The 14,055-nt window shown below is 38.5% G+C and overlaps 1 protein-coding gene across 2 annotated transcripts in view; it reads left to right on the top strand.

The window, feature by feature from the left end:
- Nucleotides 1-14,055, top strand: part of GALNT18 (polypeptide N-acetylgalactosaminyltransferase 18) — a 225,929-nt gene that overhangs the window by 114,386 nt on the left and 97,488 nt on the right. For both annotated transcript variants that reach the window (XM_018076080.2, XM_018076079.2), the window contains exon 4: nucleotides 1,909-2,075. In XM_018076080.2, the coding sequence (XP_017931569.1) occupies nucleotides 1,909-2,075 (167 nt within the window). The remainder of the gene's footprint in view (nucleotides 1-1,908; nucleotides 2,076-14,055) is intronic.

Raw genomic sequence — 14,055 nt, 5'->3', positions numbered from 1 at the left:
TTAATTGTTTCTCTCTTGTACTGATGCCATGGAACAAAAAGCTGTGAATCTCTGTGAAGAGATTTCATATTTGTTTCTGAAAGATGTATGAACCAGGTTATTAAAAAATAGAGTGTACACCTGTTAAGTAACTGTTGTTTCTTTCTCAGAGCTGTGATTTTTGTTTTACATGTCTGTATAATTCTTTCACATGGTGACAGAGAGAAAAGTACCTAAAATATTAAATAGCTTCTTTAATGTGATTCCCATCAATTTCACACTAATGACTGAAATGAGAAAATTGGTGGAGCAGCTGAATTTTGAACATTATGTGTATCTCAGTGGGTTTGGCTGCCACGTGTCCTATGCACTGACTTTTTTCAGAACCTTTAAAAGCATGCATGTGAATTTGTTATCTTGATTGAACTTAAGTTTTGTGCACCATCCAACCCATGGAGAGGAATGCTTATGTGGTTCTTTTCTGTATTTATTGGCTGTACAAATTAAAATAAAAAGTAAAAAAATTCTATGGTTTCTCTTGGAACTGAAGAACAAATTTAGGCGAGAAATCATATTCCAGCATGATGTAAAAAATTCTAAGTCCATCCATGCTTTTTGTATGCTAAACACTGGCCTGCAGTAATGCTTTCAACAGCTTATAGGATTTCCTGGATGTAGTAAACCCTGACATCTTGAGAGAAAATAACCACTTCAGTGCTGTGGGGATACAAAGAAGAGCATTAACATCAATCATTTTCATCTATGGTCTATCTGAAATGCTACCTGTGTCAGTCTGTGGCCTAATTTCATCCTAGTAAATTGTTTCAGGTCTGCAAAAAAGGTGGAATTAATTGTTGTTCAGAAACATTGCATTAAACTACTAAAAGTTTCAGAGAAAAGTAGCTAATTGCTTTTACATAATTAACTTGTGACTTTGTTAAAAAAGCAAATATTTTGCTGACAGTTCAAAAAGGCAAAGTGGTAAAAGGTCTTCCTATTCATAAAATTACAAAATTTGAATCCTTTTTGAAGTGGAGAAGGTGGGGGAAAAACCAAACAGTAAAACACTAAGGAACTTTAAATTTGTTGGCAGCACATCCATACTGCTGTTTGCATAAGCAAGTTGGAATGTGGCTGAAATATCTATTTTTTTGAAAAAGGAGAGAAAAATCTACCGGGTTATGAGAGTATTTCTCTTCCTGATTAAACTCCTTGACTGAGCTTATAGATAAGTTTTCCATTGTTGTACCTATTTTTCTGGTTATACCATCAATCTTAGCTTTTGTAGCAGGATGTTCTTTGGAGCTGTATCTTTTATATGTTATTCATAGAATGGCCTGGCTTGGAAGGGACCTTAAAGATCATCTAGTTCAACCCCTCTGCCGTGTGCAGGGACACCTTCCACTGGACCAGGTTGCTCAGAACCCCATCCAGCCTGGCCTTGAACACTTCCAGGGGTGGGGCATCCGCAGCTTCTCTGGGCAACATTTTATTGCTTAATTGAGAAAGTATCTTCTGATTTTGACTGAGATAGATGGTAGATTTTGTAGCAAACATAATTGATGTGGCTATTACAAAGATCCTTTTTAAAGTGAGGGGCTAACTTTGTTTGTTCCTGTCTGCACTGTCCAGAAAGACATTGTAAGCAAGGCCCAGCGCTGTGGGCCTTGGGTGGAAAGATGAGCTCACACAAGGCCTTGGTTTGCTCAGACAGATTCAGGAGATTGTTTCCAGGGTTTCCTTCTTTTACATAGTGATTCCTCTGGATCTTGCCTGTATGTGCTCTGAACAAACACGAGGGCCCTGTGATCCATGCCTTCAAAAGCTCTCTTAGTGTTCTTATGACAGGGGATGGATTCCTCTGAAACAGTCTGTGTTTGCGTGGTGACTTCCAGCAGTTTACATCTTTTCTTTAACCTTTTTCTTCAGGTGCAGAAACCTTACATTTCCTGACAGTCTTCCTGAGGTCAGCATTGTGTTCATATTTGTTAATGAAGCTCTCTCAGTGATCCTGCGCTCCATCCACTCAGCCATTGACCGGACCCCTGCTCACCTGCTCAAGGAGATCATTTTAGTTGATGATAACAGTAATAACGGTAAGAGGTTTTGCTTCTTCTCCCTCCCCACCCCAGTGTTGGATCATACAATGGATAACCCACTGGCATTTCAGTTGTTATCAGTGTATTTTCTCCCTCCTTCATCCCACAGTCTTGCTGGGCTGTCTTCAGATATGCTCGAGTGGCATGTTAAAAAGTGTGTACAAAGATAAAGTAACTAAATGCTTATGGTGTCTGGTAGGCAGAATTTTGAATGTAACAGTAGATTAGAGACCCAAGACCTGAGCAGTTTTACTCCTAGTGCTTCAGTGTCCTCAAGATCATCTGGTTTCTGTGCTTTTCCTGTTTCTGTTATATGATTTCATGTGTGTACTCACTTTCTTTTTTGTATAAAACATCTTCCTGTGTTTCTTAGACATCTCCTTTAGATTTTCAGTTCTTTTTTCCTCATTAGCAGCATTTACCTTGCTGCTTTTCTACTGTCTGTACTGAGGTTTTACTGTCCATGATCTGAAGGATTGCAGTGCCCATGTCTGATGGTTTGGTACTTGCTTGTCAGTGAGACCATGCTGGGCACTGTTTACTAGTCTTATTTTCTGGCAACTTTAGTGATGAAATTTTAATAAGCACAGGATGCTGAACTTAAAGAAAAATTCTGCTGTGCTGGGAGGTTAATTTTAAACTGCTAAAACACAAGGAGAATCTGAATTTATCCCTTTGAATGAAAATGCTGAACAAAGGGCTTCTCTTATCCTTGCCATCATTACTGCTGCTATCTAGCTATATCCCTGTAGCTAGATCCTGTGACTTGCTGCTGATATAAATGTATCTCAGATTTGTACAAAGAAACTTATTGGGAAAAAGTTAAATAAATTCCCCGCCCCAGGCTATGCACATCATCATCTCCTCTTCTGCTGACTATCAGTGAAGGAAAAAGTATAATCCTGCCTCTTTAAAGTGCACACAAAACTCCACAACTTTGTGTAGACTTATGCCAAATCTAATTCCAGTGAACATCAGTCCCAGTGAACAATACTATGTTTAGAGTTACCTAAGGCTGACTGAGCTTTTCGTGAGACACCTGCTCATACAACACTGTGGGTAACCTGGCACGCAGAATTTGAGCTGCTGTTCTTTATGACACAATTTATGATCTAACAATGTGATGAAGTAAATGAAAAATCACATGAAACAATAAAAAAAAAATCCACATGCATGTGCATGCACAGTGATTCAGAAACCATGAACTAAGGTAGAATTGTGATTTTCTACAGCATGTAGTTCAGTCACTTGACATGTCATTTTACTGCTGCACTCTTGGCAGCCTTAACTTTTGTCCTCTCTCTTATGCAAATACAAGGCAGTTTGATAGGAAAGAACACAGTATTGAAATACAACTTTGACTGGTGGATGCAGACTGTCTAATTTGCTTGTGGAAATTCATTCCTGCATCTTTCAAACAGGAACTCAGTGGCTGAATCTGAATGGCTGTTGGTGCTGCAGGGCCTGAGGTCACTGTAGACAGAGGAACTGACCATAAGGCAGATGTAGAAGAAGAAAAACCATCTGATTGGAAAAAAGTGGTTTCTAGAGTTTGAGTCTGGTTTTCTATAATTTACAGGCAGCTATTCCAGTGGGCACATTGTGGAGCTATATCACAAACCTCAGTGTTTCTGAGAGCCTGTCATCACTGTGATGAGCTCACTAACAAATACACTTTGCACTGCACTCTATGGACTTGTCAAAATTATTCTTTTTCATTATTTTTTACCTCAAATAGGTAAGAAATCACAGGAAGTACTTAATCTTCCAGGAAAACTTGTTCAACCACATGTTTAGTTAGTACCAGTATTGGTACTGTAGAATATCATACTTTTATTCCAGCTTGCCTTTCTTACCCTCCAGTGCCTTAAATCCTTAGGTTCCTGGCCCCAAGCCAGGGAAACAGAAATTGAGAGGAAGGTAGCCTTTCCTTTGGCTGTCTAGGCTTGGTTTTACATGTAATTTTATACAAAATCACACTGTGCAGAGTCATAGTTAGTCTCCTTGAAAAATTCAAGTCTCTCCAGGATTTTGTGCTACTCCTCTAACCCTTTCTCTGGCATCTCTTCCCTGTAGTAGTAAATTAGATTTCTTACAGTCATCTTTATCCCATAATGTATGCTGAAGACCTGGTAATAGGCATCCATTCAGAGCAAATGGATCTTTGGTAGGATTGGGAGCGATTGCAAAGGTGATTTATGGGCTTTTCTATTATTAGTTTAAATCTTGAAATATTTATTTCACAATTTCCTTTCTGCTTTTACAGTATTCTATTTTTTTTTCTCCCTCCAAGCATTGCTGAAACGAATCCTTTATATTTAGTGTCATTCTATGTTTTTGTTAGCAGCTCTTTAGCTTGCAAGTGTTGCTGCTCGTAGGACAAGTGGGTTACTCTGCGTTTCCCTGGGATGTTACCTGAGGGGGCAAATACTTGCTTTGTGCTTGCAGCTGCCTCCAACCCCTGCCTCTTGCAGGGGCCTGTCAGAATCCTAATTACAAGTGGTATGTTTACTTTCAGGCTTTTGCCAGGGATGGCAACTTCTATAACTCTGTGTAAGATTTCTTGCTGTGCTGCCACAGCCATGGATTTCACAGGCAGGAAACATCACACTGTGGGAAGTGACTGGAAGGAAAAAGTGAGACCAGAGACCAGGCAGAGTGGAAACGAGCACGCTTTAATTTTGAGTCTCTTGTGCTGCTGGTTGGATTCACACAGCAGAGTGGTTTAAAATAAAAGCAGACACAGTGATTGGCACTGGAGGAGAGCACCAGAATTGTGAGGGGATGTGACATACTGGTACAATGGTATAAGTTCTTGCTGTGGGCCAAATTCTGAATCTAGCAGTGAACACCTGGATTCATCCCTAATTTCTGTATACCTGTGTTTTGGAAAAGAGCAGTGGGAGAACTTGTTTTTTAAAATTCCAGAAGGCTGATTTCAGAAACCATAAATTCAAGTGTGCAGCCAGAGTCCATATCTTTGTCTTGAAAAATACATGCTAGAGTATTTTATTTCATGTACTTCAAGGTATGTCAAGCAAATTATCTATGACTTTCCCGAAACCTCACTGCACTTTTTCAAGTTCCCAGTTATGTTTCAGGAGACCACAATTAATCTCTTTGTGAAGTTTGCCTTTTTTAAATTTAATTTTTGAAGTTAGGAAATGGTGAAGATTACAGTGAGTACCATTTAAAGGTAGAAAATAGATTTTGCAGGTCCTAAAATATTTATCCTTTACTTAATAGAGCCATTTGCATGGCTTAATGCATGCATTTCACCATACCACGTTTTCTGGTGCAATACTGATAAGCATTACAGTGAATTGTTTCATATATGTTGTTAGGTACAATAACATTAAAATTTCATTTAACTGAGGGATAAAAAAGGTACATTTCAGTGTGGACTGTGAGAACAAATTTTCTTAAAAAAATGAACCAAGTATCAGTGTTTTTTGTTTGTCTCATTTGGGTCTTAGTCGCGTTGATGACTAAGCAACTCACAGATTTCAGCTGTTTTACTGTAGTTTTAAGTGCTGTCTGTCGGGTCAGAATCTTTCCCATTCTCCTCAGGAGCACTGTTTGCTTTTTAGTGATAATGTACTCCTAAGTTTATGATTTGCCAATAAAATAATTAGACCTCAGAAGCATGTTTAGGAGAAGCATTGCCTGAGCTGCAGACTACTGGCATAGTGGTTTATTTGCTCCCTGGCTTCTTGCATCCTGCCCTCTGGGGACAGGGTGGTGACCTTCTGTGCCATTGGAGTCCTGTCTGGGCTTTTTTTGCTGGCATTGAGCCCTGCTGCGTTATGAAGCACCTCTTGAAGGTATTTTAAGATGGTTTTGAAATCTCTCTGAAAGAGCTCATTGTGAGCCGTGATGGGTTCAGCTTCATGGTAAGGCAATAGGCATTAACGTGTCCAGAATATGCCTTGCAGAATTTTACACTAGTGCAATAATTATCATCCTCTCTGACTTTTTTTTTTTCATATTAGAGTTAATAATGTTGCAGTAGAGGCTCAGATTTTGCAAGGTTTCGTCCTTTTTTTTTAAAATTACTTAGGAATGAAATATTCTAGCATTTTAAATGCAACAATTCTCATTTAGTCCTGAGATTTCCACGAATAGAGCTATTGAAATGCAGTAATAATGCTGGATATCACAGGATACTACTTTTATGACTGGCAGTGTTGGAGAGAATTGGATCAGAGTGGTGGAAAGTGGGTCAGATGAAACTATTATCACCTGAGAGATTTGCAACAGTGTCCTCAAAACACTGAATAAAAAGAAACTTTTCAAAAAGCATCCAGAGCTTTTCATTAAAAAGCCATATTTCTTCTTTGGTAATTTTTAAGGGATATTTGGGAATAGAAGATTGTCTGATTTATGTTTTTTTTTTCTTTACAAAAACAGTGATGAATAAACCTCAAAAATACTGTTCAAATGCACTCTAGATTTCATATCACAGCATAATTTGAAGGTGGCTTACTTGCAGACCAGAGAACTATGAAAAACCATCTCCTAGGGAAAACTTTAGGTCTTTCTGTCTTTCTGTTTGACTTCTTGTTCTTCCATTACCTGAATGCCAGAAAAATTCCAAGACAAGTAAAAACATTTGAAAACAAGGAAATAACCAAACTTTATTTAAGCCTACATTCACTTTTGGACCATGGTTTATATGCTGTGAAGGCTTTACTTTATCTGCCTGGATTCATTCTCCCCATTAGTTAAAGGTCTTCATGCTGAAATCGTTATTGCACAGCCTTTACACAAGCAGGTTTTCAATAGTGTGGGCAGGGACTGACAAGAAAAGAGGGCTGTGCAATTCTGGTTAGGAATCAGATGCTAAAAAGCACATATTTATGTATAGACCAGGAAATCTGTCTTCACTGTAGATCTGAGAACAACGTTAGCTGTTGTAACAAACCGTGCATTTTACTTGCGTAGTAACATTTAGGACTGCGACTTGAATTAATGAAGACAACTCTTTGAGCATATGTTTGCTGCTGCACGTTCTGGGCTGCTGCTGGGACTGCAGTGAGGTGTGCCAGCTACTGGAAATACATAAGGAGAAAATAACCACAGGCAAAACGTCGTCCGCTGGCCATCTGTTCCAGCCGTCAGCAGGAGTTAGCAGAGTGAGGAGTGCTGGTCTTGTTCTGAGGTGGGAGAGAGCGGCCTGGCCTTGCAGTTCAAAACTGTCACGAAAAAAAATATGAACCACTAATGTAAACAGACCGTGGGATTTTTATGAGGACACTGCATCCTGAAGATGACATCCTAGAGGGACTGCAGGCTGTTCTCTCCTCTCGTCAGTCCTTGTGGCAGTGTATTAGATTCCTGCTTTAAAGGGGAGAGGTTGTGGAGTGGGATATCAAAATGAAGTGAGCAACAGAGCAGAAAAGAGAAGGACACCGCTGATGAAGAAGGCCATCTGTCCCAATTACTCTTGCCTCTCTTCTGTTTTGATTTATCACTCTTCACATCTTTGTCTCCTCCTGTCTTTTTTCCTTCTTATTTTTCTCATCCATGCATGGTCTAGCTCCTTGGTCTTTATTCTCTCAGTCCACTTTCCCTTTCCTCATTCCAACCTGGCAGTCTGCCCTTTTCAAATGTTCACTTCCTCACTCCCATTCCATACACCTCATCCTTTATGTGAGATTGTGTCCTTCAGTTGGGGTCTCCATTTCACATGTTCTCAAATTCCAATGTACCTGTTCCTATTATCATTTTCTCCATCCCAATATTTGTTGTACTTTTTCACAAACTACCTTTCTTTGTTTTATCCATTTCATCATTCAGCTTCCCCTTGCTTTTAGCCACAGTAATTAAACTGCTGCCTGACTCATCCCTCCACGCCTCCCTCCTCCACACCTCAGTAGTATTTTGTTTTTTCCCTTGTGGCATATTTTTATCATTCTCCCATTTTCTGCCTTTTTCTCTCTGATGCCTCCTTTTCGGACATGTTTTTCCTTTACTTTTTGCTTTCATTTAGGAATTATTATGTAGTACACTTTTCAACCACCTTTTCTGACTCTCCCAAGTCTGAACTCCGTAATCCATCAGACTGCAGTGCTGACTCTCATTCCATCACATGTGGGGCAGGGGTAGCATCCCTTGCTGGAGGCGAGGCTCTGATTTTTGTAGCGTTGTAATTATAGTTGTAAGAAAGCTGCTTGATAACCAGCATGCAGTTTTATAATGGGAACTATCACGTTCTCCATTCTGTATAACTCCTGTGGAAGGTCCTTAGCCTTCATTTTCTGGGCAGTTAGGAAAGTTCTGGGCAGTTAGGAAAGTTCTGGACAGTTAGTGCTGTGAGAGTGAGGTGGGACTGCAGGCACACTGAAGCTGAGTGTGGCTCTTCCAGTTCATCCCAGAGAAATCACACATCTGTTGCACCATTTGCCTTTGTGGAAGTATGTGCTCAGAAGGTGTTGGCAGAGACAAAGTGGCCTTTCAAAGGAGCAGTTATTTTAATCTTCTGCAGTATAGCATAGTTCAGTCTGTTTGTATGGCTGGAAAAGAAACGTTTCAATGTGTGTGCAAGCTGATAGTATAACCTCTGTCCACATCAGGGGGCACCTGTGGGAACAGAGCTCTTACTTCAGTCTCCTGACACCAGACTTTCTGATTCAAGCATTCAGATAATACTGTGAACTGAATATTCCCTAGCCAGGAGTGGTTTAAAGTTAATGGATGGTCATCTTATCTTTTATTCTCTTGGGGATGGTCCTGTGCAGGGCCAGGAGTTGGACTCGAGGATCCTAGTGTGTCCCTTCCAACTCAGCATATTCTATGATTCCATCTGTGACACATTTTAACTCGTTCAGGGCTAATAAACTTGCAGAATTGCAGTCTGATAAATACCCCCTTTTTCTCTGTCAGATTCAGTGCTGCAAGTCCAAGAGGACTGGCTTTTTTAAATTGTGATTTTGTATTAGCTTGAATCCAAGTGCACCAACTCATACTGTGTTTCTATTTTGCACAGGCTGTGTACTCTAAATAACAAATAATGCAGTGCACAGCCAGTCTGTTTGTGTTCTGCAGCCTCATGTCTGTTTTGCCATCCTCTAATGACACTGTCCTTGGTATGAGCACACTCACATGTGATCTCATGTCACAGCAAAGCCCAGCACAGCTGAAGTTTCTGGGTGATGACAAATAGCTTCAAGTTGGGATATTTTGGAAGGGTGATTTGGGTCACCTTATAGAAAATAGCATCACCTGTGACAGGTGTGATTCAGAAACCATATGTGGCCCACACTTAAAGAGTGCCATCACATTCAGTAAGAACAGGCTTGTTTTCAGCTACTCTGGTAGCAATGAGGAATTCACCCTATGTGCTTTCAAAGTCCTGTGGGCTGGTGGCATCCTGACTGTGACAATGCCAGTGTATAAACAGAGCCCTGGTCCACTTCTCAGTACCATCACTGTACTTTTAGTCTTGAAATTAATCACTAGAGATCTCTGAGAAATTCCTTGATTGAAAAACCTCTTTTTTTTATCCCCCAGTTTTTGCCTTTCTCACATCTGTGGGATTATTTTGTCTTCAAAAGTGCTTGAACGGTTTCTGTTGATAATGTTCTCAAACATGTCACTAAATTTAAGTTGCAGCCACATGTATAGATTTGATGCAGTGACAAACAGTCATGCAGAATTTGTGAGCAAAGTGCCAATATCTGTTGATGTCAGAAGGAATCTCTGGTTTGATCAGGTTATTTCCTTTTGACATCTTTTCCCATGAAGCATTTGATAGAAACTGTATTTGAAATATTCCAGTAATGTAAGCTGTTATGAGCCTGAGTGACTTCTTAAAGGTTTTTTTCTCTTTCCTTATCAAGAGAATTGTACTTATAATTGAAAGAGTTTGACAGGGTGTGAGGAAAAGGCAAAGGAATTAAAAGATTGTGCCCTATAGAAAGTTAAGAAATATAAATTGCCTTTTAAATGAACTTTATTAGAATTTATCTTTTCTTCCCAACCCAAGCATATATTTCTTAAAAAGAAAAAATAATAAAAAGATAATTTTCATAAAACTAATGCTGACTTCTTAACTTTGACTGGTGATAAAGTTTCCTGCCAGAGCTGATAATTCAAACACTTCAACTTCTTTGTGATAGAACCTGAAAATTCTTTATGTGTTGAAGGGCCTAAGACATAATAAGAGATTTGCCTAAGGAAGTATTTAAGAATGTTCACATGTATCACCAAATGATGAAAATCATTTAGCAAAATATTTGAATAAATTCCAGATTGTTCCACGGTCACCCAAAAGGCATAAACACAGGCATATTTATAGGCATTGCTAGATGTTTTAAACTATTAAAGGAAGTTCTAAAGTTCAAGTACAGAACCTTTTATCAAAGGGTATTTGAATTCTTGTTGTGAATAAAAAAATCAATTCATGTTGGCTTTTCTTTTGGCATGCTTTTCTGGAGATATGCTTGGCACAGAGTTTTTGAAAGTGCTCTTAAAGTATGTTGGATGGCCAAATTTTAAATTACTTGACTTCACTTGTTCATTGCTATTATTTTTCTGAGGCTGTTATTGAAATGGTGTTCTTTCCTTTCACAGTGGAAAAGTAACCTATTTAAAATAATATCTTTCAAGTAGCAGCCTGGGAAGCTTTGGGGAAGCTTGATTTAAAACTTTAAAGAAAATGTGATGAAACTAGACACAAAACCTAAAACTTTCATTTATGATGGTGCAATTAACAAGGAAAAAATGAGGATTTAGAGGTTAAGCTGTGAGAGAGTGAAAATTCCTTCTTGTTTTTCCTCACACTGTTTGTTTGGAAAAGGTGTTTTGTTTTTCTTGGGCCTTCATAACCAGAAGTCATTGTTAACAACACTTACTGAAAGTCTGCTGTGGGAATCTGGGTATATGTGAGTCCATATGGGCAGAGATACAGTTTATATACTAAAATATAAATATCCTTCATATTCTTTGTGATTTTCACAAGTGTCTAGAAGTCTGTTAGGTTTCTGAGTAAGTTCTGCAACCTATTTTCTACAGGACAGGGCAAATCTTGCTCTTCTGGTAGTTTGATAGGTGACAACTTCTGACTGGGGACCTGCCTGGAACTGAATTCCCCATCAGCCTCCTGCCACAACTCTATGGCATTTTGCAATGGGCCTTGTGAATAAACTGATGATTTTTATTATATATATATTTTTTTTAATATTAGTTTCCTTTCAAACATAATCTGAGAGGAATGGTAGATGCTCCAAAGCTTTCTCACAGATATTTTTGATACCAACTCCAAGGACAATTTGCCCTTCATTAACTTTAACAGGGTTTGTCTGCACTGCAGTGTAAACTCTCCAATAAATGATTCAGAATCATGATGAATGCTAAATAATATGGCAGCATGAATCATTGTTGCTTTCATTTGGCAGCAAAGAAAATCTTGATGGAATTGCTAAGTGCTCTCAGTTCTCTCCAGATAGCTTAGTGTCAGCTGCACATTGTTCCTTTGCTCCTTACTGACACACTCTTTGGCCCAATGCCTGTCTAATCATTGTTTAATGTTTCAAAAGCTGCCACCTTCTATTTGAAGCAATCTTTTCAAGCAGTACAAATGCCAGCAGATTTGCATACAGTAGAAATAATTGGAAAAAACAAAGTAAAACATAAATAAGAAAATGGAATGTAAGCAGCATTAAAGTTTTGTGAAGTTGACAAAAAATACCATGTAGCTATTCAAACTGTGGTGAAATTTAGGAAGCTTAAAGCTATTTCTATGGCTAAATACATGGTCTGTCAGTTTTACATACTTTGGAATTATTATTCCTCCTGACCTATTGATCCTAATCTCAAGCTTTGCTCATGTACACGAAGTGGAAAGAGAACAACAAGGTCTTCTAAAATGAGAAACAAGTTGCAACTCATTTGCCAGCAAATAAACAAGTTGACAACTTCTTTGCCAGTGAATAAAGAATGATTTCTGTTTTTTATTACCGTGAACAACTGCAGTGTCAGTACTTGAAAAATGTATTTACATTCCCATGTCAAATAAGTGACTATGATTCCCTGCCTTGTAGCATTGTTATTGCTGTATGGGCAACAACTTTAAAATATTTCCCTATAGCCTGCTTCTTATATGAAATGTCAAGGATTACATTTTAGTAATATTTGTGCCCTTGAAACTTCTTTGTTGGTAGTTCATATTTTTTGACAATCAGTTTGGAACATGCAAGTGAAACTGTGTAACACTGGGTCTGGTTTTGTGTTCTCTCATCAGATATTTCTGTTTCCAAAGGAATGTTTTTTTTCTCTTTACCAGTTTCCCCCTCCACACAAATAGATACAGCTTAAGGAATGCTGTGGCAAAAATTGTGTGACTGTGGGTATGGTTTATACCTCATGAAGACAAAATGTATTCCTCAAACAGCATTGATTTTTATTAATGTTATTTGTGCTGCACAGTGTTGTATAGAAGGGCAAGAACTGAATGAGGATGTGCCCTGACAGCCTCTGGAATACTTTGTGTCCAAGATGGAGACCTGCTAGTCACTGAAAGATCCTGTTCAGCTAGGAATAAATCTAATGGCAACTCAGCTTAGAGCATTAGTCCAATATTAGAAAAAAAGATTTGAGGAAAGCTCTTTTACCAGAAATTGGGCAGTGAGGTTAGGAATTCCTAGTTATTGCTTATGAACATCTCTAGCAAACTGGAGAGACTGGGAGAGACAAGAAAGATGGCAGTAGCAGTGCAATATGCTTTGGTATCAAAGGGAGATAGTTCACCTATGGTATAGCCAAGAAAAAAGGTAGGCTGTGTAAAAGAAAGGGAGATTTTATGACTGAAAAAGGAAGACTTTATCCAGACTTCCTTTCTCCTGGGGATCCCAAAGACTATGTAAGGACAATAAAAACACTGTCAAGGTTATTTTGCCTTCTTTTCTTTTTTTTTTTTTTTTTTTTTTTGTCTAGATCTGCACATTGCTAGAGCCATCTGAAGTAAGCAGTGCCTGACTTTTGAAATTTTCATTTAGCCTGTCTCTTTACTTCAGCAATTATGTCTCCCAGAAGAGAGGAACATCAGAAAATAATGAAGTTACAGGAAACCTCAACGGCTTGTTGAAAAGAACATCATCACACGTGGATACAGAATGATCACATGGATCATAGGAAGAGAAATGTGTCAGATGAAATAAGAGAATTTGTACTTTAGTTTTACCCTACCAGCCTGAAAAGATCAGTTGTTATACAATGATATAGCAGTACTTTACAGGTTGCCTGACACTCAGTTGACCCTGAGCAGTATTTTATGCAATTCTAACTAAACTTTTACTGGTCTGCTCTTCTCTTGAAATCTGAATAAGTGGCTCTATTATTGTATGCCCCAGTAAGAGCTCTGGAAAGAATTTGGTGGCAGGAAATATCCTTAAAAACACATTGAGCATGTGAAATACTCCGTGTTTCTCTCTTAGATGGTCCTACAACAACCTGGAATGCTCTGCAAAGCTTCAGGAATCATGCAGGCATGAGCACTTCTGCAGGAGACAGATCAGTAAACCCAGTTTAAAGCAGTCAAAATCACTGTTTTGCTGCTGGCTGTGGAATAGGGATTTTCTGTTGGTTTTTCAGATCTACATTCATAGTCTCTGAGGTGAGAATTGTACAATAATTTTAGTGCTCACAAACAGCTTTTGGTGTTGGTGTGCTGCCTTTATCAAAAGAATGCTGTGGTTAAACTGTGCATGATACCAAATCTAAAGAATAAGATTAAATACATGAAAGCTCTTGGTTGAAAATTATTGTAAAAGATGGAAGGGAAAAAAGAGAATATTCACCCACTTTAAAAGTTTTAGAGTTTGTTTTCCTTTTTTTTTTTCCTATTGGAAGAGTTTTTTTACCCTTTGCACTCCATCTTTACCACATGTCTGAAGCTTTTAGGTTTCATTTCTAATTTAAGGGTCAATCTTGAAAGGTGCTTACTCCCAGGACTTTATTTTTGACTAATAGGTTGTGT

This window comes from Manacus vitellinus, unplaced genomic scaffold (genome assembly GCF_001715985.3).
Source record: "Manacus vitellinus isolate BGI_N305 unplaced genomic scaffold, ASM171598v3 scaffold_30_pilon, whole genome shotgun sequence".
Taxonomy (NCBI): Eukaryota; Metazoa; Chordata; class Aves; order Passeriformes; family Pipridae; genus Manacus; species Manacus vitellinus.
The sequence above is the reverse complement of the archived record's forward strand: the minus strand, read 5'-3'. Positions and strand labels throughout refer to the sequence as shown.